This window comes from Hyla sarda, chromosome 8 (genome assembly GCF_029499605.1).
Source record: "Hyla sarda isolate aHylSar1 chromosome 8, aHylSar1.hap1, whole genome shotgun sequence".
Classification (NCBI taxonomy): Eukaryota; Metazoa; Chordata; class Amphibia; order Anura; family Hylidae; genus Hyla; species Hyla sarda.
Window position 1 is genome coordinate 20283357 of NC_079196.1, and position 23651 is coordinate 20307007.

Sequence of the window (23651 nt, forward strand, 5' to 3'; positions counted from 1 at the left end):
TAGGGAGATAGGAAATAATTGAATGTCCACAACCGGAGATTTGCAGAAACTTGTCGGAACTTTTACTGAAGATTTTATGCAATAATGAACAGGAACAGTCCATATAACAAAGTCTATTAGAGCTTGACAAGTGGTTGGGACCTCGTGAGTCTATTGAGCTTAGGACGGTAATTGTTGCGCTGATCCACTGGATTTAGGGGTTTAGATTCGGTCCAGTAATCACACTAGCTTTAGCGGGGATTGAGATTTTAACTTACGGTTTAGTTTAGGCTGAGGCCGGCAGGCTTCTGGCCTAGCTTGTCTTTGTAAGTTGTGCAGATCCGTCCTGCTAGTCCGAAATTCACGAGAGCAGCAACCCAAGAGAGTGATCATTGGCTACAGCTCCCTTATATGGGCAGGGACTGGACTTAAAGGGGTACTCCGCCCCTAGACATCTTATCCCCTATCCAAAGGATAGGGGATAAGATGTCAGATCGCCGGGGTCCTGCTGCTGGGGACCCCGGAGATCGCTGCTGCAGCACCCCGCTATCATTACTGCGCAGAGCGAGATCGCTCTGCACGGAATGATGGGCAATACGGGGGCCGGAGCATCGTTGCGTCACGGCTCCGCCCCTCATGACATCACGGCCCGCCCCCGTCAATACAAGTCTATGGGAGGGGGCGTGGTGGTCGTCACGCCCCCTGCCATACACTTGCATTAAGGGGACGGGCCGTGATGTCATGAGGGGCGGAGCCATGACGTCACGCTTCTCCGGCCCCTGTATCGACCCGTCATTACGCACAGAGCGAACTTGCTCTGCGCAGTAATGATGGCGGGGTGCCGCAGCGGCGATCCCCGGGGTCCTCAGCAGCGGGACCCCGGCGATCTGACATCTTATCCCCTATCCTTTGGATAGGGGATAAGATGCCAGGGGCGGAGTACCCCTTTAAGCTCACTAGTCCATAACAACTGTCAGTCTTCTGTACAGAGAGTTGTGGGTAAACATGTGACCCAAGGACCTCCAAAGGTCCTCCAACATACCATAGAGGAATTAACATAGTCACATGACCAAAGGTCCTGCGACGCTACCAAGGTAAGCATACTAATATACAATATATTAAATATATACATTTAAACATTACAAAAGAGGCGACTAGGGGCTGTCCCACCTGGGGGACCCTACCTGAACAAGGTAACTCTGACTTTGGGGACCATCATACAAGGTACGGTATACAATACGGTACCGGGACACCACAAATCTGTAGAGAATGTTAGCCCTATATAAATCTGGGAAAAAAAAAGTTTGGAAATTTGGGAAATCTATGTCAAGATACGTTCTTATTTTTAAGAGGTTATACCAAAAAGGTTCTACCATACAAATCTATTGTTAGCGACAGTCCAGACGCCGTGACCCTTACTATGCCATACTGTCCACTACAGCAGTGGTCTTCAACCTGCGGACCTCCAGATGTTGCAAAACTACAACTCCCAGCATGCCCGGACAGCCGCTGGCTGTCCGGGCATGCTGGGAGTTGTAGTTTTGCAACATCTGGAGGTCCGCAGGTTGGAGACCACTGCACTACAGCAATACGGCTTTGTACATCTCTGTATCGCTGCAGACTTTCGACACTTAAGTCCACACATCGGAAATGAACTGACGTATTTGATTTTTTACATTTACGGATGAAAATGAGTGTGTAACATAAAATATGTAGGTACATTTTCTGATGTGCACTTACATAGGCAACACCTGTCTTCGTGGAGTGGCCCTGAAGCATTGACTTCAATGGGAGCTTAAAGGGGTACTCCGGTGGAAATTTTTTTTTTTTTAATCAACTGGTGCCAGAAAGTTAAACAGATTTGTAAATTACTTCTATTAAAAAAATCTTAATTCTTCCAATACTTATTAGCTGCTGAATACTACAGAGGAAATTCTTTTTTTTTTTTTTTTTTTTGGAACACAGAGCTCTCTGCTGACATCACGAGCACAGTGCTCTCTGCTGACATCTCTGTCCATTTTAGGAACTGTCCAGAGCAGCATATGTTTCCTATGGGGATTTTCTCCTACTCTGGACAGTTCTTAAAATGGACAGAGGTGTCAGCAGAAAGCACTGTACTCGTGATGTCAGCAGAGAGCACTGTGCTCGTGATGTCAGCAGAGAGCACTGTGTTCCAAAAAGAAAAGAATGTCCTCTGTAGTATTGAGCAGCTGATAAGTACTGGAAGGATTAAGATTTTTTTATAGAAGTTATTTACAAATCTGTTTAACTTTCTGGCATCAGTTTATCTAAAAAAAAAAAAAAAAGTTTTCCACCGGAGTACCCCTTTAAAGGGGTACTCCGCTCCTAGATATCTTATGCCCAATCCAAAGGATATGGAATAAGATGTCTAGGAGCGGAGTACCCCTTTTAGACCATGTCTGCATGCTTCTTTTTTGTGCTGCTTACCATCTCACATTGAAGCCAATAGGTGTCAGGGTCTTTAAGGTGAGACAGCTTGGTTATTTACGCAGAATTCTTGCAGTTTTTATATAAAAAACTACTCAGGTTTTGCCTGTGGGAACATACCTTTAGGGTCCTTTGATCTTAGGGTGTCCTGAGCATCCAAGGGGTCACCCAGTAATCAGCTATAAAATGCAGGCAGCATTTGGGATTGGAGATAACTCAGATCTTAAAGCGGTACTCCAGTGGAAAACATTTTTTTTTTTAAATCAACTGATGCCAGAAAGTTAGATTTGTAAATTACTTCTATTAAAAAAATCTTTACCCTTCCAGTACTTTTTAGCAGCTGTATGCTACAGAGGGAATTCTCTTCTTTTTGAATTTGTTATTTGTCTTGTCCACAGTGCTCTCTGCTGACACCTGATGCCCGTATCAGGAACTGTCCAGAGCAGGAGAAAATCCCCATAACAAACCCGTGCTGCTCTGGACAGTTCCTGACACAGTAAGAGGTGTCAGCAGAGAGCACTGTGGACTGGTGTTGAGCGGCATAGGCCATATTCGAATTCATGATATTTCGCAAATATATGGACGAATATTCATCATATATTCGCTAAATTCAAATATTTGTAATATTCGCGATATATTTTCGCATATGCGAACATTTGCATAGGCGAAAATTCGCATATGCAAATTTTCACATATGCGAAAATTCGTACGCCAGTCTCACACAGTAGTATTAGAGCCTTCTTTACACCACACAGGCTGGAAGCAGAGAGGGATGATCACTGTAATGTGTACTGTGAAGAAAAAAAAAAAAACGGATATTTGGAATTACGAATATATAGTGCTATATTCGCGAATATTCGTGAATTCGCAAATATGCGATATTCGCGAATAAAATTCGCATTGCGAATATTCGCGAGCAACACTACTGTGGACAAGACAAAAAAGAATTTCCTCTGTAGCATACAGCTGCCAAAAAGTAATGGAAGGGTAAAGATTTTTAATAGAAGTCATTTACAAACCTGTTTAACTTTCTGGCACCAGTTCATTTAAAAAATTTTTTTTCCACCGGAGTACCCCTTTAAGCTTTTGAACTCACAAATGTAGTGAGTAGAGACCATGGCATCTAGGTGGTTAAACTGAAACCGTGTCATGGGGTGGTTAGTGGTAATGGTCATTTGAGTGAGGGGACCAAATGGTTAAAATGGCCTAATGAAGCCCCCTAGGCCTGCCATTATATATATTGTACAAATAATCACATGTCCCATTGGACTAAAAGTATAAGTAAAAAAAAAAGTTTTTATTTCAGTCATAACTCAACTGTATATATAAATACAACTCACCTAGCAAGACATAGGCCTGGACACAGCTCTTTAAATGAAAGAAAATGTAATAGGGATCAAAATATGGCAGTGCAAAACAAGCTTTTTTCCCCCCCTAAAGTAGTAAAATGTAACAAAAATTTGCAAATATACAGTCTGAAAGTGTAAAGTTAAAAAGTACCTGTAACTAAATAAACTTTTCTAAACTACCTCAGGCTATGTTCCCTAACAACTCCTAACACTCCTCCCACCCTTAGTAAAATTCAGAGCTTTAAAAAGCTGTGTATCATACCTTTATTTTTGCTCACATAGTGCAATCTCCCAGCAAGAGAAAGTGAGTGTTTCCCAGCAGGCATGACATCACTTAAGCCTGCTGGGGGACCACTTCCGCCCTCAGGTGGTTGCAGAGCTTTGATCAATAGAAGACCGCAAGCTCTGTGCAGCTTTCAGTGAGGCTCTATGCATGTTTCAGGGAGGCTCTATGCATGTTTCAGTGAGGCTCTGTGCAGCTTTCAGTGAGGCTCTATGCATGTTTCAGTGAGGCTCTATGCATGTTTCAGTGAAGCTCTATGCATGTTTCAGTGAGGCTCTATGCATGTTTCAGTGAGGCTCTGTGCATGTTTCAATAAAGCTCTATGCAAGTTTCAGTGAGGCTCTATGCATGTTTCAGTGAGGCTCTATGTATGTTTCAGTGAGGCTCTGTGCATGTTTCAGTGAGGCTCTATGTATGTTTCAGTGAGGCTCTGTGCATGTTTCAGTGAGGCTCTGTGCATGTTTCAGTGAGGCTCTGTGCATGTTTCAGTGAGGCTCTATGTATGTTTCAGTGAGGCTTTATGTATGTTTCAGTGAGGCTCTATGTATGTTTCAGTGAGGCTCTGTGCATGTTTCAGTGAGGCTCTATGTATGTTTCAGTGAGGCTCTGTGCATGTTTCAGTGAGGCTCTATGTATGTTTCAGTGAGGCTCTATGTATGTTTCAGTGAGGCTCTGTGCATGTTTCAGTGAGACTCTATGTATGTTTCAGTGAGGCTTTATGTATGTTTCAGTGAGGCTCTATGTATGTTTCAGTGAGGCTCTATGTATGTTTCAGTGAGGCTCTGTGCATGTTTCAGTGAGGCTCTATGTATGTTTCAGTGAGGCTCTATGTATGTTTCAGTGAGGCTCTGTGCATGTTTCAGTGAGACTCTATGTATGTTTCAGTGAGGCTTTATGTATGTTTCAGTGAGGCTCTATGTATGTTTCAGTGAGGCTCTATGTATGTTTCAGTGAGGCTCTCTGCATGTTTCAGTGAGACTCTATGTATGTTTCAGTGAGGCTCTATGCATGTTTCAGTGAGGCTTTATGTATGTTTCAGTGAGGCTCTGTGCATGTTTCAGTGAGGCTCTGTGCAGTTTTCAATGAGGCTCTGTGCCGCTGTCAATCAAGCTCAGTGCAGAGAAACACTTCCTGAGTTTGGTCTCCTGCCAGGCCTGGAGGAAAGAACAGAGCCACCTAGTGGCCATTTTTTCCCCTATTACATTTTAAACATATTTATATTGATAATTTTAAAAGCAAGTGAGGGGGGCATGAGGGGGGCATGACGTCACAAGGGGGCGTGGCCGACCCCTTCAGCGCATGCACAGCATTTGGAACTAAATGTTCCAAACGCTGGCCAGTGGAGTACCCTTTTAAAAGAGTCTCATTAGGGGAGATATATAAAAACCTGTAGAGAGGAAAAATAGCTGAGTTGCCCATAGCAACCAATCAGATCGCTTCTTTCATTTCTGAAAAGACCTCTGAAAAATGAAAGCGATCTGATTGGTTGCTATGGGCAACTCAGCATCTTTTCCTCTGGACGGGTTTATTTATAAATCTCCCCCGTTGTAATTTTGCAGGTTTTCCATGAGGCAGCGTACATGGCCGCGGATAGACACGACCTCCTGAACGCCATCAATGAGTTCCTTGACTGCAGTATGGTTCTCCCGCCGTGTGAGGTGGAGGGGAAGGATCTTCTTCGCTCTATTGCTACTTTTCAGAAGGATCTACTGAGGAAGAGGAGGGAGAGGGAACATCGCCGATCAGCCAGGGAGCACGCCGCCCCCAAACTGACCGGACAACCTGAAGAAGGTAAAACATACAGCGCGCCAATGTAAATCTGAAGACAAAGTGGCCTTGTGGTCCATGTAGGAGATGAGGCCCTCAAAATCTTACTTCGTGGCATCCTTGATATTCCTGACAGGAGTTGTAGATGTTCTCGAAATATTTCCGGCTCCCTGAGTATTCTTAGGCCCCTTTCACACGGCAGAATTACGTTTTAAAGATCCGTACGAAATTCCATCTGAAAATCGGCTGTAAAACGGCAGTTACAAAATCCTATAAGGCCGCTAGAAAATCCCATTATAGTCTATGTTATTTTTCTAATAGCCGCTTTAACCCGTTATCGCCCTTTATTAATAACAACCGTTAGTTTGTGACGGGCGCTATTTCTTCTGTTCATTCGTTATTATTAGAGGGCGATAAAGGGTTAAAACGGCTATTAGAAAAATCCCATAGACTATAATGGGATTTTCTAACAGCCGTTAGGGATTTTTTAACGGACGATTTTCAAGATTTTTATGATAATTTTATTATTACCAATTAATTTTTATAGTGTGAAAGGGGCCTAAGGATACGTTTTGGGCAGGTGTCATCCGTATTTATAATTTCATGTCATCTCTTCTGCATAGACACTAATGTCATGAAGCCGGAAGATAATGATGATGATGATGATGATGATGATGAAAGTGAGCTGGACCCCCTGGAACGCTCAGGATTTCTGTTTGGGGGGCTGATTCGGGACATCCGCAGGCGGTATGTGCAGTACTGGAGCGACATCAAGGACGGGCTGAACAGTCAGTGTTTTGCAGCCGCGCTGTTTATCTACTTTGCCGCCCTGTCTCCGGCTATAACTTTTGGAGGTCTCTTAGGTAACATTTATATTTCACATCTACATTCATCATGTCTTCCAGTCACATCCAAAGCTGCAAGCAAAATGTTTTATCCTTATAATGAACCAATATTACAAGATCGTTATGGGGAGACTATAATAAGGCTACAACCTTTCTTTACATTCTCAGGGGAGAAGACTCAAGGACTGATGGGGGTGTCAGAGCTCATAGTATCAACCTCAGCGCTGGGGGTCATCTTCTCCCTACTCGCCGCACAGCCCTTACTCATCATTGGGTTCTCCGGACCACTTCTTGTCTTCGAAGAAGCATTTTTTAAGGTATTGAAGGAGACAAATCTTGTTTACACAGCAAATTCACATTGTCAAGATCTCTGCATGTTGTCATTGAATGGGAAATTTAGTGTGTAACATGCCACCATGGTAAGGGGATCGCATCAGGATGGACCCTACGCTATATATATATATATATATATATATAGATATATATATATTTTTTTTTTTTTTTATTTACATATATATATTGATCACATGATATGCTAAAAACTTACATATATATATATATATATATATATATATATATATATACACACATACACATTCGGAAAGTCTTTAGAGACTTTCCCTTTTTTTCACTTAAAAATTTGCTCTGGCTCCTCTCTTGATCATCTCTGAGATGTTTTAAAGGGGTACTCCACTGCTCAGCCTTTGGAACAAACTGTTCCGAATGCTGGAGCCGGCGCCGGAAGCTCATGATGTAATAGTCCCGCCCCCTCATGATGTCAGGCCCTACCCCCTCAATGCAAGTATTTGGGAGGGGGAGTGATGGCTGTCACGGGCATGACATCATGAGGGGGCAGGGCGATGGCATCACGAGCTCCCGCGCCGGCTCCAGCATTGGGAACAGTTTGTTCCCAATGCTGAGCAGCAGAGTACCCCTTTAACACCTTGATTGGAGTCGCCTGTGGGAAAGTTAGCTCATTGGACGCGATTTGGAAAGACACAGCCCTGTCAATAAGCCACAAGCAGGAAATAACTGCCTGTAGAGCCCAGGGACAGGATTGTGTGGGGGCACCGACATTTTTTACTGCACTGAAATTTCCCAAGAGCACAGAGGCCTCCATAATTCTAATGGAAGAAGTTTAGAACAACCAGTGCTCTTCCTAGAGCTGCTGCTCCACCACTAAGTAATTGGGGGACAAGGGTCTTGATAAGAGATGTGACCAAGAACCCAATGGTCATTCTGGCTGAGCGTCTGTGTCCAGATGGGACAAGCATGTCCTTGGCTCTCTTTATTTCAGCCTGTACTCACTTGTGAAAAAATACCAGACAAAAAAAACATTTAAAACAACACATAACATCATTTTTCTTCAATTAAAAACTGTTCTGGGGACACAGGCAGCAATGAGGACCCCATGTTGGTTCCTTTATCCCTATTTACATTATCTGAACTTATAGCCATTAAAATGCAATAAAATAAAGGATATAAAAATACATTATTTTCTATAAAATTTAGATATTAAGTCTATTAGAAATGTGAAGGGGGGGTTGGTTCTTTAAAGGGGTAGTCCGGCTTTATTTTTCTTATCCCCTATCCAAAGGATAGGGGATACGATGTATGATCGCCGGGGTCCTGCCGCTGGGGACCCCCGTGATCTCGGTGCAGCCTCCGGCATTCTGTGCCGGTCGCTGCCTCTGAAATGGGGATGTTACGTCACACCCCTTCCATTCAAGTCTATGAATGGAAGGGCATGGCATGATGTCACGAGGGGGTGTGGCCGTCCCCGTCCCCGTCTCAGAGGCAGCGCCCGGGACAGAATGCCGGGGACTGCACCAAAATCGCGGGGGTCCTTTGGATATGGGATAAGATGTATAAAGAAGGAATACCCCTTTAAAATGTACATTTGAACAATATTCACGACCACCATAATATTGTTTTTTACATATGTCCATTATTTCAGGCTGGCACATATTGTAGCTAAATCCTAACCTGCTCATAGATGCCAATGTGCCTAAAAACTATGATGTCTCTTCTTTTTTTCCAGTTTTGCCAAGTGCAGGACATAGAGTACCTGACCGGACGGGTGTGGATTGGTTTCTGGCTGGTCCTGTTTGTCCTGGTCATGGTGGCAGCCGAGGGGAGTTTTCTGGTCCGATATATTTCTCCCTTCACACAAGAGATTTTTGCTTTTCTCATTTCCCTCATCTTCATCAATGAAACTTTTTACAAGTTATATAAGGTGAGACTTTAGTACCAATTTAACCTTGTAACGTCACATCAATACCCCTTGACATGTCAAATAGACATAAGAAACTTTTGGACCGGTTGGGGTTAGGGTGTTTACATCCACACAAGGCGGGAGAAGCATGTGGATTAGCGCTTCTCCCCCCATCTCACCTGTTGCTGCACAAGACACCTACTATAGTAAGTCTATGGAGCAGCAAAAGAATTGTACAATAAATTCATACAACAACTATGCATTTTTGTTACTAGGTTTTTGCAGATCACCCCCTTCTCAGGACTTACCCATCTGGAGGGCCAGGTAGTCGTACAGCCACCCTTGGTCCTCGCATGCAACCCAACACAGCTTTACTATCCCTCATCCTGATGTCAGGAACTTTTCTCATCGCTTTCTTCCTACGGAAATTCAAGAATAGTCGCTTCTTGGGAGGGAAGGTGAGAAAGCACATGATATGAGGTCCGGGGTTATCTGCTTGTCTCTGTTTCATAGCTGTCTCTCTAACTGTGTCTTATTTTTCAGGCGAGGAGGGTTATTGGGGATTTTGGGATTCCCATATCTATTTTAGTAATGGTCCTTATCGATTACACCATAACTGATACTTACACACAGGTATATTTTCATTTATTTATATCTACTATAATACTTCTCCTGTATACAAGAATATATATACTATAATACTGCCTCCTATATGCAAGAATATAACTACTATAATACTACCTCCTATATACAGGAATATAACTACTATAATACTGCCTCCTATATGCAAGAATATAACTACTATAATACTGCCTCCTATATACAAGAATATAACTACTATAATACTGCTCCTATATACAAGAAAATAACTACTATAATACTGCTCCTATATACAAGAAAATAACTACTATAATACTGCCTCCTATATACAAGAATGTAACTACTATAATACTGCCTCCTATATACAAGAATATAACTACTATATTACTGCCTCCTATATACAAGAATATAACTACTATAATACTGCTCCTATATACAAGAATATAATTACTATAATACTGCCTCCTATATACAAGAATATAACTACTATAATACTGCTCCTATATACAAGAATATGACTACTATAATACTGCTCCTATATACAAGAATATAACTACTATAATACTGCTCCTATATACAAGAATATATCTACTATAATACTGCTCCTATATACTAGAATATAAGTACTATAATACTGCTCTTATATACAAGAATATAACTACTATAATACTGCCCCCTATATACAAGAATATAACTACTATAATACGGCTCCTATATACAAGAATATAACTACTATAATACTGCCTCCTATATACAAGAATATAACTACTATAATACTGCCTCCTATATACAAGAATATAACTACTATAATACTGCTCCTATATACAAGAATATAACTACTATAATACTGCTCCTATATACAAGAAAATAACTACTATAATACTGCCTCCTATATACAAGAATGTAACTACTATAATACTGCCTCCTATATACAAGAATATAACTACTATATTACTGCCTCCTATATACAAGAATATAACTACTATAATACTGCTCCTATATACAAGAATATAATTACTATAATACTGCCTCCTATATACAAGAATATAACTACTATAATACTGCTCCTATATACAAGAATATGACTACTATAATACTGCTCCTATATACAAGAATATAACTACTATAATGCTGCTCCTATATACAAGAATATATCTACTATAATACTGCTCCTATATACTAGAATATAAGTACTATAATACTGCTCCTATATACAAGAATATAACTACTATAATACTGCTCTATATACAAGAATATAACTACTATAATACTGCTCATATATACAAGAATATAACTACTATAATACTGTTCCTATATACATGAATATAACTACTATAATACTGTTCCTATATACATGAATATAACTACTATAATACTGCTCCTATATACAAGAATATAACTACTATAATACTGCTCCTATATACAAGAATATAACTACTATAATACTGCTCCTATATACAAGAATATAACTACTATAATACTGCCCCCTATATACAAGAATATAACTACTATAATACGGCTCCTATATACAAGAATATAACTACTATAATACTGCCTCCTATATACAAGAATATAACTACTATAATACTGCCTCCTATATACAAGAATATAACTACTATAATACTGCTCCTATATACAAGAATATAACTACTATAATACTGTATATACAAGAATATAACTACTATAATACTGTATTTTATATACAAGAATATACATACTACAATACTGCCCCCTACTGACTAGAATATGACTTCTATAGTGCTGTAAGTACATACCTAGAAGTAGACTTTCAGTAAAATGTTAAACATCATAATAATATATACATGGATTCTGTGTAGAATACGTCCTTATTCGTTTTACCTCTTTTCTGTAGAAATTAAATGTTCCATCAGGCTTGTCTGTCACCTCTCCTGGGAAGCGCGGTTGGTTTATCCATCCTATGGGGACATCGAGCCCTTTCCCTCTCTGGATGATGTTCGCCTCAGCTATTCCAGCTCTTCTGGTTTTCATCCTCATGTTTATGGAGACTCAGATCACAACGTGAGTATGGCTGATACGGTTTTGTGTTTTCGCCCATATCGTGCACACTTACCATCACTAGTTGTAAAGTTATTACAGCAGAGTTACATCCATGTGTTTTATTTAATAACTTATCTACGTGATCACCCGTCTAACTCACAAAATAATTGTGTTTGATGTGTGCCAGAGGATGTCAGTCCTGGGTCAGCTGACTTCCTATTAACTACAGGATGACATCATCACCTACCAGATTGCTTCTGCTAGCTCACAGACCCCTCCACTTCCAGCTCTATCTGTATACTGCTGCTACAGTTTCTCTATGGGATCGGGGTATATAATAATTATACATCTCCCCTCCCAACTTTATCTATATACTGCTGCTGGTATCTCTATGGGATCAGCATAGAGAATAGTTATTTACCTCCCTTCCAACTCTATCTGTATACTGCTGCTGCTATCTCTATAGGATCAGGATATATTTTGGTTATACATCTCCCCCTCCAGCTCTATCTGTATACTGCTGCTACAGTTTCTCTATGGGATCGGGGTATGTAATAATTATTCATCTCCCCTCCCAACTTTATCTATATACTGCTGCTGGTATCTCTATGGGATCAGCATATAGAGTAGTTATTTACCTCCCTTCCAGCTCTATCTGTATAGTGCTGCTGCTATCTCTATAGGATCAGGATATATTTTGGTTATACATCTCCCCCCCCCCCCCTCCAGCTCTATCTGTATATTGCTGCAGCTGTCTCTATGGGATCAGGATATATAGTAATTATACCCCTCCCCTCCAGCTCTATCTGTATACTGCTGCTGTAATCTCTATGGGATGTGGATATCTAGCAGTTATATACCTCCTTCCAGCTCTATCCGTATATTGTTGCTGCTATCTCTATGGGATGAGGATATATAGCAGTTATATACCTCCTTCCAGCTCTATCCGTATATTGTTGCTGCTATCTCTATGGGATGAGGATATATAGCAGTTATATACCTCCCTCCAGCTCTATCTGTATACTGCTGCTGCAATCTCTATGGGATGAGGATATATAGCAGTTATATACCTCCTTCCAGCTCTATCCGTATACTGTTGCTGCTATCTTTATGGGATGAGGATATATTGCAGTTATTTACCCCCTCAGAGGCTGTGTTTACAGGTAAGTACAAGGCTCCCACAAGAATCTCTACATTACTCCCTAATAATAGCCTATGCTGCAATATATAAGCGGAAAAAAATAAAAACAACTCCTGAAGTGCTTCTATCATTTCAATGTTCACCATGTAATACCTTATGTCTCCTGCGGTGGAGCTGCAGGGGAATTAAACTGGTAAATTTCTAGCATTAAAAATGTGATGCTTTTATTTTTTAACAGTGTTTTTCTATGTGTCTGGTCTATCTGCCAGTCTCATTGTCAGCAGGAAGGAGAGGCGCCTGCAGAAGGGCAGCGGGTTTCACCTGGATCTTCTTCTCATTGGCACCATGGGTGGTCTTTGTGCCCTCTTTGGTCTGCCATGGCTGACTGCAACCACAGTGCGCACTGTCACTCACGTTAACGCATTAACTTTGATGAGCAAGACTGCGCCAGGAGAGAGGCCGCGAATCGCTGAGGTTAAAGAGCAACGAATAACAGGACTACTGATCGCCATATTAGTAGGTAAAGGCCCAAAATATTAACACTTACATGGAACAGTTCTGTGGATAATGTGTAAAATACTTGTATCATCAGAATTATATTCTTATATAATGTATCTCCTATCTATCTATCTATCTATCTCCATCTCCTATCTATCTATCTATCTATCTATCTATCTATCTATCTATCTCCATCTCCTATCTATCTATCTATCTCCATCTCCTATCTATCTATCTATCTATCTCATATATCTATCTCCTATCTATCCATCTATCTATCTATGTAAATATACAATCCAAATTAAAGCGGCACCTCCGAATTCCTGCTCTGAATGGGTGCCAGCCCTTAGACCTCGGTGCTCCGGTCCGTTTTTCAATAGGATAAATGTAGGCAACACACCAAAAATTGTGCTAAGTCAAAGTAATCTTATTCCAAGGAACAAGACAACGTTTCGGCGATCTCACACCGCCATTTTCAAGTCTTTCACTCTTCACACTTGAAAATGGCGGTGTGAGATCGCCGAAACGTTGCCTTGTTCCTTGGAATAAAAGCACTTTGATTTAGCACAATTTTTGGTGTGCTGCCTACATTTATCCTATCTATCTATCTATCTCCTATCTATCTATCTATCTATCTCCTATCTATCTCCTATCTATCTCCTATCTATCTATCTATCTATCTCTTATCTATCTATCTATCTATCTCATATCTATCTATCTATCTATCTCTTATCTATCTATCTATCTCCTATCTATCTATCTCCTATCTATCTATCTCATATCTATCTATCTCATATTCATCTATCTATCTATCTCATATCTATCTCATATCTATCTCATATCTATCTCATATCTATCTATCTCATATCTATCTATCTATCTATCTATCTATCTATCTATCTCATATCTAATATCTATCTTATCTATCTATCTATCTATCTCATATCTATCTATCTATCTCATATCTATCTATCTATCTCATATCTATCTATCTATCTCATATCTATCTATCTATCTATCTATCTCATATCTATCTATCTCATATCTATCTATCTCATATCTATCTATCTATCTATCTCATATCTATCTATCTCATATCTATCTATCTATCTCATATCTATCTTATATCTATCTATCTATCTCATATCTATCTAATTTCTATCTGTCATCTATATAATTATCTATCACATCAAGCAATCTATCTATTTATCTATGATGTCATAGTACATGCATATTGCATACAGTGATGTCACATATACAGATATAATTGCAGCAGTAATATGAGAGTTATTGCAGAATTCCTCAAAGGGGTTCTCCGATAGCTATCACGCCCCCTCCCGTAGGCTGGCATTGAGGGGCGGAGTGTGACGTCACACGCCGCCGGCCCGGTGGTCGCCTGTAATCAGACCCGGAGCGAACACACTCTGGGGACTGATTACAAACAGGGTGCCGCGTGCAAGATCCCGGGGGTCCCCAGTGGCGGGACTCCTGTGATCAGGCATCTTATCCCCTATCCTTTGGATAGGGGAAAAGATGTGTAAGCACCGGAGTACCCCTTTAAGGTGACGTCTCACACTCTGGAGAAAAGAAGATTTTAAATCGACTGTTGGCCGTAAAGTAGTCTTTCCCGTCTGCTCTCTACTGCCACCTCTGACCATGTCAGGAACTGTCCAGAGTAGAAACAAATGGGGGCATTTATAATTGTCTTTAGAGCTGTTTTTGTGTGTAGATTTGTCTCTATTTAAACGCAGCACTGCGCCTCAGGTAATTTTTTGCGCCTTTTTGATTTACACCTTTTTTTTTTTTTTTTTTTTTAAACATACAGGCCAGATGTTAAGGGTTAATCTTGTGCAGTGGTAATAAATTTATCAACTGCAACTTTCACAAAAAAGTCGCCAACCCCCCCCCCCCCCCCCCCCCAATAAGGCGCAATTCTACACCAGCCCAGACCTAGCGTAGCTTTTTGGGGTATGTGAAGAGTGAAATTTCAGAAAGTGTGTAACCTCCACAAAATGTATCAAATGCCCTGCGACCAGGTAATAAATTTGGCGGAGTAACACAAAAAAACTCACAAAAAAAAAAAAAAGAAGGAACTAAATCACACACATCTTAAAGGGGTACTCTGGTGAAAAACTTTTTTTTTTTTTTTGTAAATCAAATGGTGCCAGAAAGTTAAACAGATTTGTAAATGACTTCTATTAAAAAAATCTTAATCCTTCCTGTACTTATTAGCTGCTGAATACTACAGTGGAAATTCTTTTCCGTTTGGAACACAGAGTTCTCTGCTGACATCACGAGCACAGTGCTCTCTGCTGACATCTCTGTCCATTTTAGGAACTGTCCAGAGTAAAAGGAAATCCCCATAGCAAACATATGCTGTTCTGGACAGTTCCTAAAATGGACAGAGATGTCAGCAGAGAGCTCAGTGTTTAAAAAAAAATAAAAAATAAAGAATTTCCGCTGTAGTATTCAGCAGCTAATAAGTACAGGAAGGATTAAGATATTTTATTAATAGAAGTAATTTACAAATCTGTTTAACTTTCTGGCACCAGTTGATTTAAAAAAAAAAAAAAAAAGTTTTTCACCGGAGTACCCCTTTAACAAATGCCCCCCAAAGCCCCATGGCAAGCCTTTCCTGCTCCACACAGTTCCTAACATGAACAGAGGTGTCAGCAGAGAGCACTGTGGTCAGACTGGAAAGAACTACACAACTTCCTCTGGAGCATACAGCAGCTGATAAGTGCTGGAAGGATTAAGATTTTTTTTTATATAGAAGTAATTTACAAATCTGGAGCCAGCTGATTTAAAATGTTCTTGGAGTTTCTGGTCATTCTGTCACTTCATAGTCTCAACTCTTCTGTATGAACAGGGACATCAACCTGAAATGATATATCTCTATATTCTGTTGTCTCTATATCTCTAATGCAGGATTATCCATAGTAATGGGAGAGATGCTGCGTCAGATCCCACTAGCTGTTCTTTTTGGGATTTTCCTGTATATGGGGGTGACATCTCTCACTGGAATTCAACTGTTTGAGCGACTTCTTCTTATCCTCATGCATCCAAAGCATCATCCGGAGCATCAGTATGTGGTGAAGGTGAGCCGGTCCAGCTGGATAAGAAATCCATAGGATAGAACTTTCTATTCCAGTGGTCTCCAACCTGCAGACCTCCAGATGTTGCAAAACTACAACTCCCAGCATGCCCGGACAGCCGTTGGCTGTCCGGGCATGCTGGGAGTTGTAGTTTTGCAACATCTGGAGGTCCGCAGGTTGAAGACCACTGTTCTATTCTATTATTCTATTAAGGGAGTTCTCCGCCCTTAATGAATGCCTGTAGGATTTACTGTATATATCCCACTAGGTGTGCACATGGAGGATGCATCTCTTCACCTGTGTCCAGTTGTCCTGCATTGTGCTGTTGTGGGTGGTGAAGTCCTCTCCAGCATCACTCGCCTTTCCATTCCTGCTCATCCTCACAGTCCCACTGAGGCGGTTCGTCCTGCCACGCTTTTTCCATGAGAGAGAACTGAAAGCTGTGAGTCACTATTATATATGTGTATATGCGCAATCATATATCTACTATAATACTGCCCCTATGTACAAGAATATATCTACTATAATACTGCCCCCTATGTACAAGAATATAACTACTATAATACTGCCCCTATATACAAGAATATAACTACTGGAATACTGCTCCTATATACAAGAATATAACTACTATAATACTGCTCCTATATACAAGAATATTACTACTATAATACTGCTCCTATATGCAAGAATATAACTACTATAATACTGCTCCTATGTACAAGAATATAACTACTATAATACTGTCTCCTATGTACAAGAATATAACTACTATAATACTGCTCCTATATACAAGAATATAACAACTATAATACTGCCTCCTATATACAAGAATATAAGTACTATAATACTGTCTCCTATATACAAGAATATAACTACTATAATACTGCCCCCTATATACAAGAATATATCTACTATAATACTGCTCATATATACATGAATATAATTACTATAATACTGCTCCTATATACAAGAATATAACAACTATAATACTGCCTCCTATATACAAGAATATAACTACTGTAATACTGCCTCCTATATACAAGAATATAACTACTGTAATACTGCCTCCTATATACAAGAATATAACTACTATAATACTGCTCCTATATACAAGAATATAACTACTATAATACTGCTCCTATATACAAGAATATAACTACTATAATACTGCTCCTATATACAAGAATATAGCTACTATAATACTGCTCCTATATACAAGAATATAGCTACTATAATACTGCTCCTATATACAAGAATATAACTACTATAATACTGCTCCTATATACAATATAATTACTATAATACTGCTCCTATATACAAGAATATAACTACTATAATACTGCTCCTATATACAAGACTATAACTACTATAATACTGCTCCCTATATACAAGAATATAACTACTATAATATTGCTCCTATATACAAGAATATAGCTACTATAATACTGCTCCTATATACAAAAATAGAACTACTATAATACTGCCTCCTATATACAAGAATATAACTACTATAATACTGCTCCTATATACAAGAAAATAACTACTATAATACTGCCTCCTATATACAAGAAAATAACTACTATAATACTGCCTCCTATATACAAGAATATAACTACAATAATACTGCTCCTATATACAAGAATATGACTACTATAATACTGCTCCTATATACAAGAATATAACTACTATAATACTGCTCCTATATACAAGAATATAACTACTATAATACTGCTCCTATATACAAGAATATAACTACTATAATACTGCTCTATATACAAGAATATAACTACTATAATACTGCCCTATATACAAGAATATAACTACTATAATACTGCTCCTATATACAAGAATATAACTACTATAATACTGCTCCTATATACAAGAATATAACTACTATAATACTGCCTCCTATATACAAGTATATAACTACTATAATACTGCTCCTATATACAAGAATATAACTACTATAATACTGCTCTATATACAAGAATATAACTACTATAATACTGCTCCTATATACAAGAATATAACTACTATAATACTGCTCCTATATACAAGAATATAACTACTATAATACTGCTCCTATGTATAAGAATATAACTACTATAATACTGCCTCCTATATACAAGTATATAACTACTATAATACTGCTCCTATATACAAGAATATAACTACTATAATACTGCTCCTATATACAAGAATATAACTACTATAATACTGCTCCTATATACAAGAATATAACTACTATAATACTGCTCCTATATACAAGAATATAACTACTATAATACTGCTGCTATGTACAAGAATATAACTACTATAATACTGCTCCTATATACAAGAATATATCTACTATAATATTGCTCCTATATACAAGAATATAGCTACTATAATACTGCTCCTATATACAAAAATAGAACTACTATAATACTGCTCCTATATACAAGAATATAAGTACTATAATACTGCTCCTATATACAAGAATATAACTACTATAATACTGCCTCCTATATACAAGAAAATAACTACTATAATACTGCCTCCTATATACAAGAATATAAGTACTATAATACTGCTCCTATATACAAGAATATAACTACTATAATACTGCCTCCTATATACAAGAAAATAACTACTATAATACTGCCTCCTATATACAAGAATATAACTACAATAATACTGCTCCTATATACAAGAATATGACTACTATAATACTGCTCCTATATACAAGAATATAACTACTATAATACTGCTCCTATATACAAGAATATAACTACTATAATACTGCTCCTATATACAAGAATATAACTACTATAATACTGCTCTATATACAAGAATATAACTACTATAATACTGCCCCTATATACAAGAATATAACTACTATAATACTGCTCCTATATACAAGAATATAACTACTATAATACTGCTCCTATATACAAGAATATAACTACTATAATACTGCCTCCTATATACAAGTATATAACTACTATAATACTGCTCCTATATACAAGAATATAACTACTATAATACTGCTCTATATACAAGAATATAACTACTATAATACTGCACTATATACAAGAATATAACTACTATAATACTGCTCCTATATACAAGAATATAACTACTATAATACTGCTCCTATATACAAGAATATAACTACTATAATACTGCTCCTATGTATAAGAATATAACTACTATAATACTGCCTCCTATATACAAGTATATAACTACTATAATACTGCTCCTATATACAAGAATATAACTACTATAATACTGCTCTATATACAAGAATATAACTACTGTAATACTGCTCCTATATACAAGAATATAACTACTATAATACTGCTCCTATATACAAGAATATAACTACTATAATACTGCTCCTATATACAAGAATATAACTACTATAATACTGCTCCTATATACAAGAATATAACTACTATAATACTGCTCCCCTGTGGTCAAGCAGTATAATGTACTTTTACCTATTTGATCATATGACGTTATTCGCCTTCTGTCTCTAATAGTTGGATTCTGAAGATGTTGAACCAAACTTTGATGAAGACGGTCAGGATGAATACAATGAGCTCCACATGCCGGTCTGAGCTCTGCCCCTGGAGCCCATGATCCTGTCCGGTGCCATTCTTCCCTTCATCGTGATAATCCTACCTTTCCGATCTTTACAGAGCCCCATCCCTATAACATGCTAAACCCTAGAGAAGCCATAGACAAAACAGGGGAGCTGGACAGAAGCCAAATGATCTTCTGTATGAAGGATTGTTCCAATATCTTATAGAAGGTTCTGCCACCGAATGATCAAATACAAACAATTGCCTTAAAAGTGTCTCATGGCCTGAAGACTGTTTCCGAGAAACGATTTGCCATCTAATGTCTATGCCAAGAAGTGAACATAAGAATAGTGCCCCCAGTGGTCTGTTTGTTAAAGGGGTATTCCAGGCAAAAACTTTTTTTTATATATCAACTGGCTCCGGAAAGTTAAACAGATATGTAAATTACTTCTATTAAAAAAATCTTAATCCTTCCAATAGTTATTAGCTTCTGAAGTTTTCTGTCTAACTGCTCATTGATGATGTCACGTCCTGGGAGCTGTGCATGATGGGAGAATATCCCCATAGGAACTGCTCAGCTCCCGGGACGTGAGTCATCAGAGAGCAGTTAGACAGAAAACAACAACTCAACTTCAGAAGCTAATAACTATTGGAAGGATTAAGATTTTTTAATCGAAGTAATTTACAAATCTGTTTAACTTTCCAGAGCCAGTTGATATATAAAAAAAGTTTTGGCCTGGAATACCCCTTTAAATACATTCTGAGACTACCCGCACATTTTCCAGGTTATTATGTTGTTAACCATTTTTAAAATAAACTTTTTGTTTTTACTTTGTATTTGTTTTCTTATCGTAGAACGGTCGTATACTTAAAGGGGTATTCCAGGAAAAAACTTTTTTTTTTTAAGTTAAACAGATTTGTAAATTACTTCTATAAAAAAAATCTTAATCCTTCCAATATTTATCAGCTGCTGGAGTTGAGTTGCTCTTTTCTGTCTGGCAACAGTGCTCTCTGCTGACATCTCTGCTTGTCTCGGGAACTGCACACAGTAGAAGAGGTTTGCTATGGGGATTTGCTTCTACTCTCGACCGTTCCCGAGACAGGTGTCATCAGAGAGCGCTTAGACAGAAAAGAACAACTCAACTTCAGCAGCTCATAAGTACTGAAAGGATTAAGATTTTTAATAGAAGTAATTTACAAATCTGTTTAACTTTCTGGAGCAGGTTGATATATATAAAAAAAAGATTTTTCCTGGATAACCCCTTTAACCCCTTAAGGACGCAGGACGTAAATGTACGTCCTGGTGAGGTGGTACTTAACGCACCAGGACGTACATTTACGTCCTAAGCATAACCGCGGGCATCGGAGCGATGCCCGTGTCATGCGCGGCTGATCCCGGCTGCTGATCGCAGCCAGGGACCCGCCGGCAATGGCCAACGCCCGCGATCTCGCGGGCGTCCGCCATTAACCCCTCAGGTGCCGGGATCAATACAGATCCCGGCATCTGCGGCAGTTCGTGATTAAAATGAACGATCGGATCGCCCGCAGCGCTGCTGCGGGGATCCGATCATTCAGAACGCCGCACGGAGGTCCCCTCACCTTCCTCCGTGCGGCTCCCGGCGTCTCCTGCTCTGGTCTGTGATCGAGCAGACCAGAGCAGAAGATCACCGAAAACACTGATCTGTTCTATGTCCTATACATAGAACAGATCAGTATTAGCAATCATGGTATTGCTATGAATAGTCCCCTATGGTGACTATTCAAGTGTAAAAAAAAATGTAAAAAAATGTAAAAGTAAAAGTAAAAAAAAAAGTGAAAAATCCCCTCCCCCAATAAAAAAGTAAAACGTCCGTTTTTTCCTATTTTACCCCCAAAAAGCGTAAAAAACTTTTTTTATAGACATATTTGGTATCGCCGCGTGCGTAAATGTCCGAACTATTAAAATAAAATGTTAATGATCCCGTACGGTGAACGGCGTGAACGAAAAAAAATTTAAAAGTCCAAAATTCCTACTTTTTTAATACATTTTATTAAAAAAAAAATTATAAAAAATGTATTAAAAGTTTTTTATATACAAATGTGGTATCAAAAAAAAGTACAGATCATGGCGCAAAAAATGAGCCCCCATACCGCCGCTTATACGGAAAAATAAAAAAGTTATAGGTCATCAAAATAAAGGGATTATAAACGTACTAATTTGGTTAAAAAGTTTGTGATTTTTTTTAAGCGCAACAATAATATAAAAGTATATAATAATGGGTATCATTTTAATCGTATTGACCCTCAGAATAAAGAACACATGTCATTTTTACCAGAAATTGTACGGCGTGAAAACAAAACCTTCCAAAATTAGCAAAATTGCGTTTTTCGTTTTAATTTCCCCACAAAAATAGTGTTTTTTGGTTGCGCCATACATTTTATGATATAATGAGTGATGTCATTACAAAGGACAACTGGTCGCGCAAAAAACAAGCCCTCATACTAGTCTGTGGATGAAAATATAAAAGAGTTATGATTTTTAGAAGGCGAGGAGGAAAAAATGAAAACGTAAAAATTAAATTGTCTGAGTCCTTAACCCCTTCAGGACCAAGCCCATTTTGGCCTTAAGGACCAGAGCGTTTTTTGCACATCTGACCACTGTCACTTTAAACATTAATAACTCTGGAATGCTTTTAGTTATCATTCTGATTCCGAGATTGTTTTTTCGTGACATATTCTACTTTAACATGGTAGTAAATTTTTGTGGTAACTTGCATCCTTTCCTTGTGAAAAATCCTAAAATTTGATGAAAAATTTGAAAATTTTGCATTTTTCTAACTTTGAAGCTCTCTGCTTGTAAGGAAAATGTATATTACAAATAAAAAAAAATTTTATTCACATATACAATATGTCTACTTTATGTTTGCATCATAAAAGTGACGAGTTTTTACTTTTGGAAGACACCAGAGGGCTTCAAAGTTCAGCAGCAATTTTCCAATTTTTCACAAAATTTTCAAACTCACTATTTTTCAGGGACCAGTTCAGGTTTGAAGTGGATTTGAAGGGTCTTCTCATTAGAAATACCCCACAAAAGACCCCATTATAAAAACTGCACCCCCCAAAGTATTCAAAATGACATTCAGTCATCATTTTAACCCTTTAGGTGTTTCACAGGAATAGAAGCAAAGTGAAGGAGAAAATTCACAATCTTCATTTTTTACACTCGCATGTTCTTGTAGACCCAATTTTTAAATTTTTACAAGGGGTAAAAGGAGAAAATGTATACTTATATTTGTAGCCCAATTTCTCTCGAGTAAGCACATACCTCATATGTCTATGTAAAGTGTTCGGCGGGCGCAGTAGAGGGCTCAGAAGGGAAAGAGCGACAAGGGGATTTTGGAGAGTACGTTTTTCTGAAATGGTTTTGGGGGGCATGTTGCATTTAGGAAGCCCTTATGGTGCCAGAACAGCAAAAAACCCTCACATGGCATACCATTTTGGAAACTAGACCCCTTGAGGTACGTAACAAGGAATAAAGTGAGCCTTAATACCCCACAGGGGTTTCACGACTTTTGCATATGTAAAAAAAAAATATTTTTTTTTCACTAAAATGTGTGTTTCCCCCCAAATTTCACATTTTTCCAAGGGTTAATAGCAGGAAATACCCCCCAATATTTGTAACCCCTTCTCTTCTGAGTATGGAGGTACCCCATAAGTTGACCTGAAGTGCACTATGGGTGAACTACAATGCTCAGAAGAGAAGGAGTCATATTTGGCTTTTTGAGAGCAAATTTTGCTCGGGGGGCATGTCGCATTTAGGAAGCCCCTATGGTGCCAGAACAGCAAAAAATACCCACATGGCATACC

The 23651-nt window shown here is 38.6% G+C and overlaps 1 protein-coding gene across 5 annotated transcripts in view; it reads left to right on the forward strand.

The window, feature by feature from the left end:
* The window catches only part of SLC4A3 (solute carrier family 4 member 3), an 88919-nt gene extending 68691 nt beyond the window's left edge, over positions 1-20228 (forward strand). For 4 of the 5 annotated variants that reach the window (XM_056535895.1, XM_056535894.1, XM_056535892.1 and 1 more), the window contains 11 exons: positions 5619-5850; positions 6450-6689; positions 6840-6988; positions 8713-8907; positions 9162-9344; positions 9430-9519; positions 11360-11526; positions 12916-13166; positions 16073-16242; positions 16508-16681; positions 19764-20228. In XM_056535895.1, the coding sequence (XP_056391870.1) occupies positions 5619-5850; positions 6450-6689; positions 6840-6988; positions 8713-8907; positions 9162-9344; positions 9430-9519; positions 11360-11526; positions 12916-13166; positions 16073-16242; positions 16508-16681; positions 19764-19841 (1929 nt within the window). In that variant the 3' untranslated portion in view covers positions 19842-20228. Of the gene's footprint in view, positions 1-5618; positions 5851-6449; positions 6690-6839; positions 6989-8712; positions 8908-9161; positions 9345-9429; positions 9520-11359; positions 11527-12884; positions 13167-16072; positions 16243-16507; positions 16682-19763 lie in introns of those variants that run through there. The other variant, XR_008847190.1, reaches the window with a different exon arrangement.
* The last annotated feature ends 3423 nt before the right edge of the window (positions 20229-23651 follow it).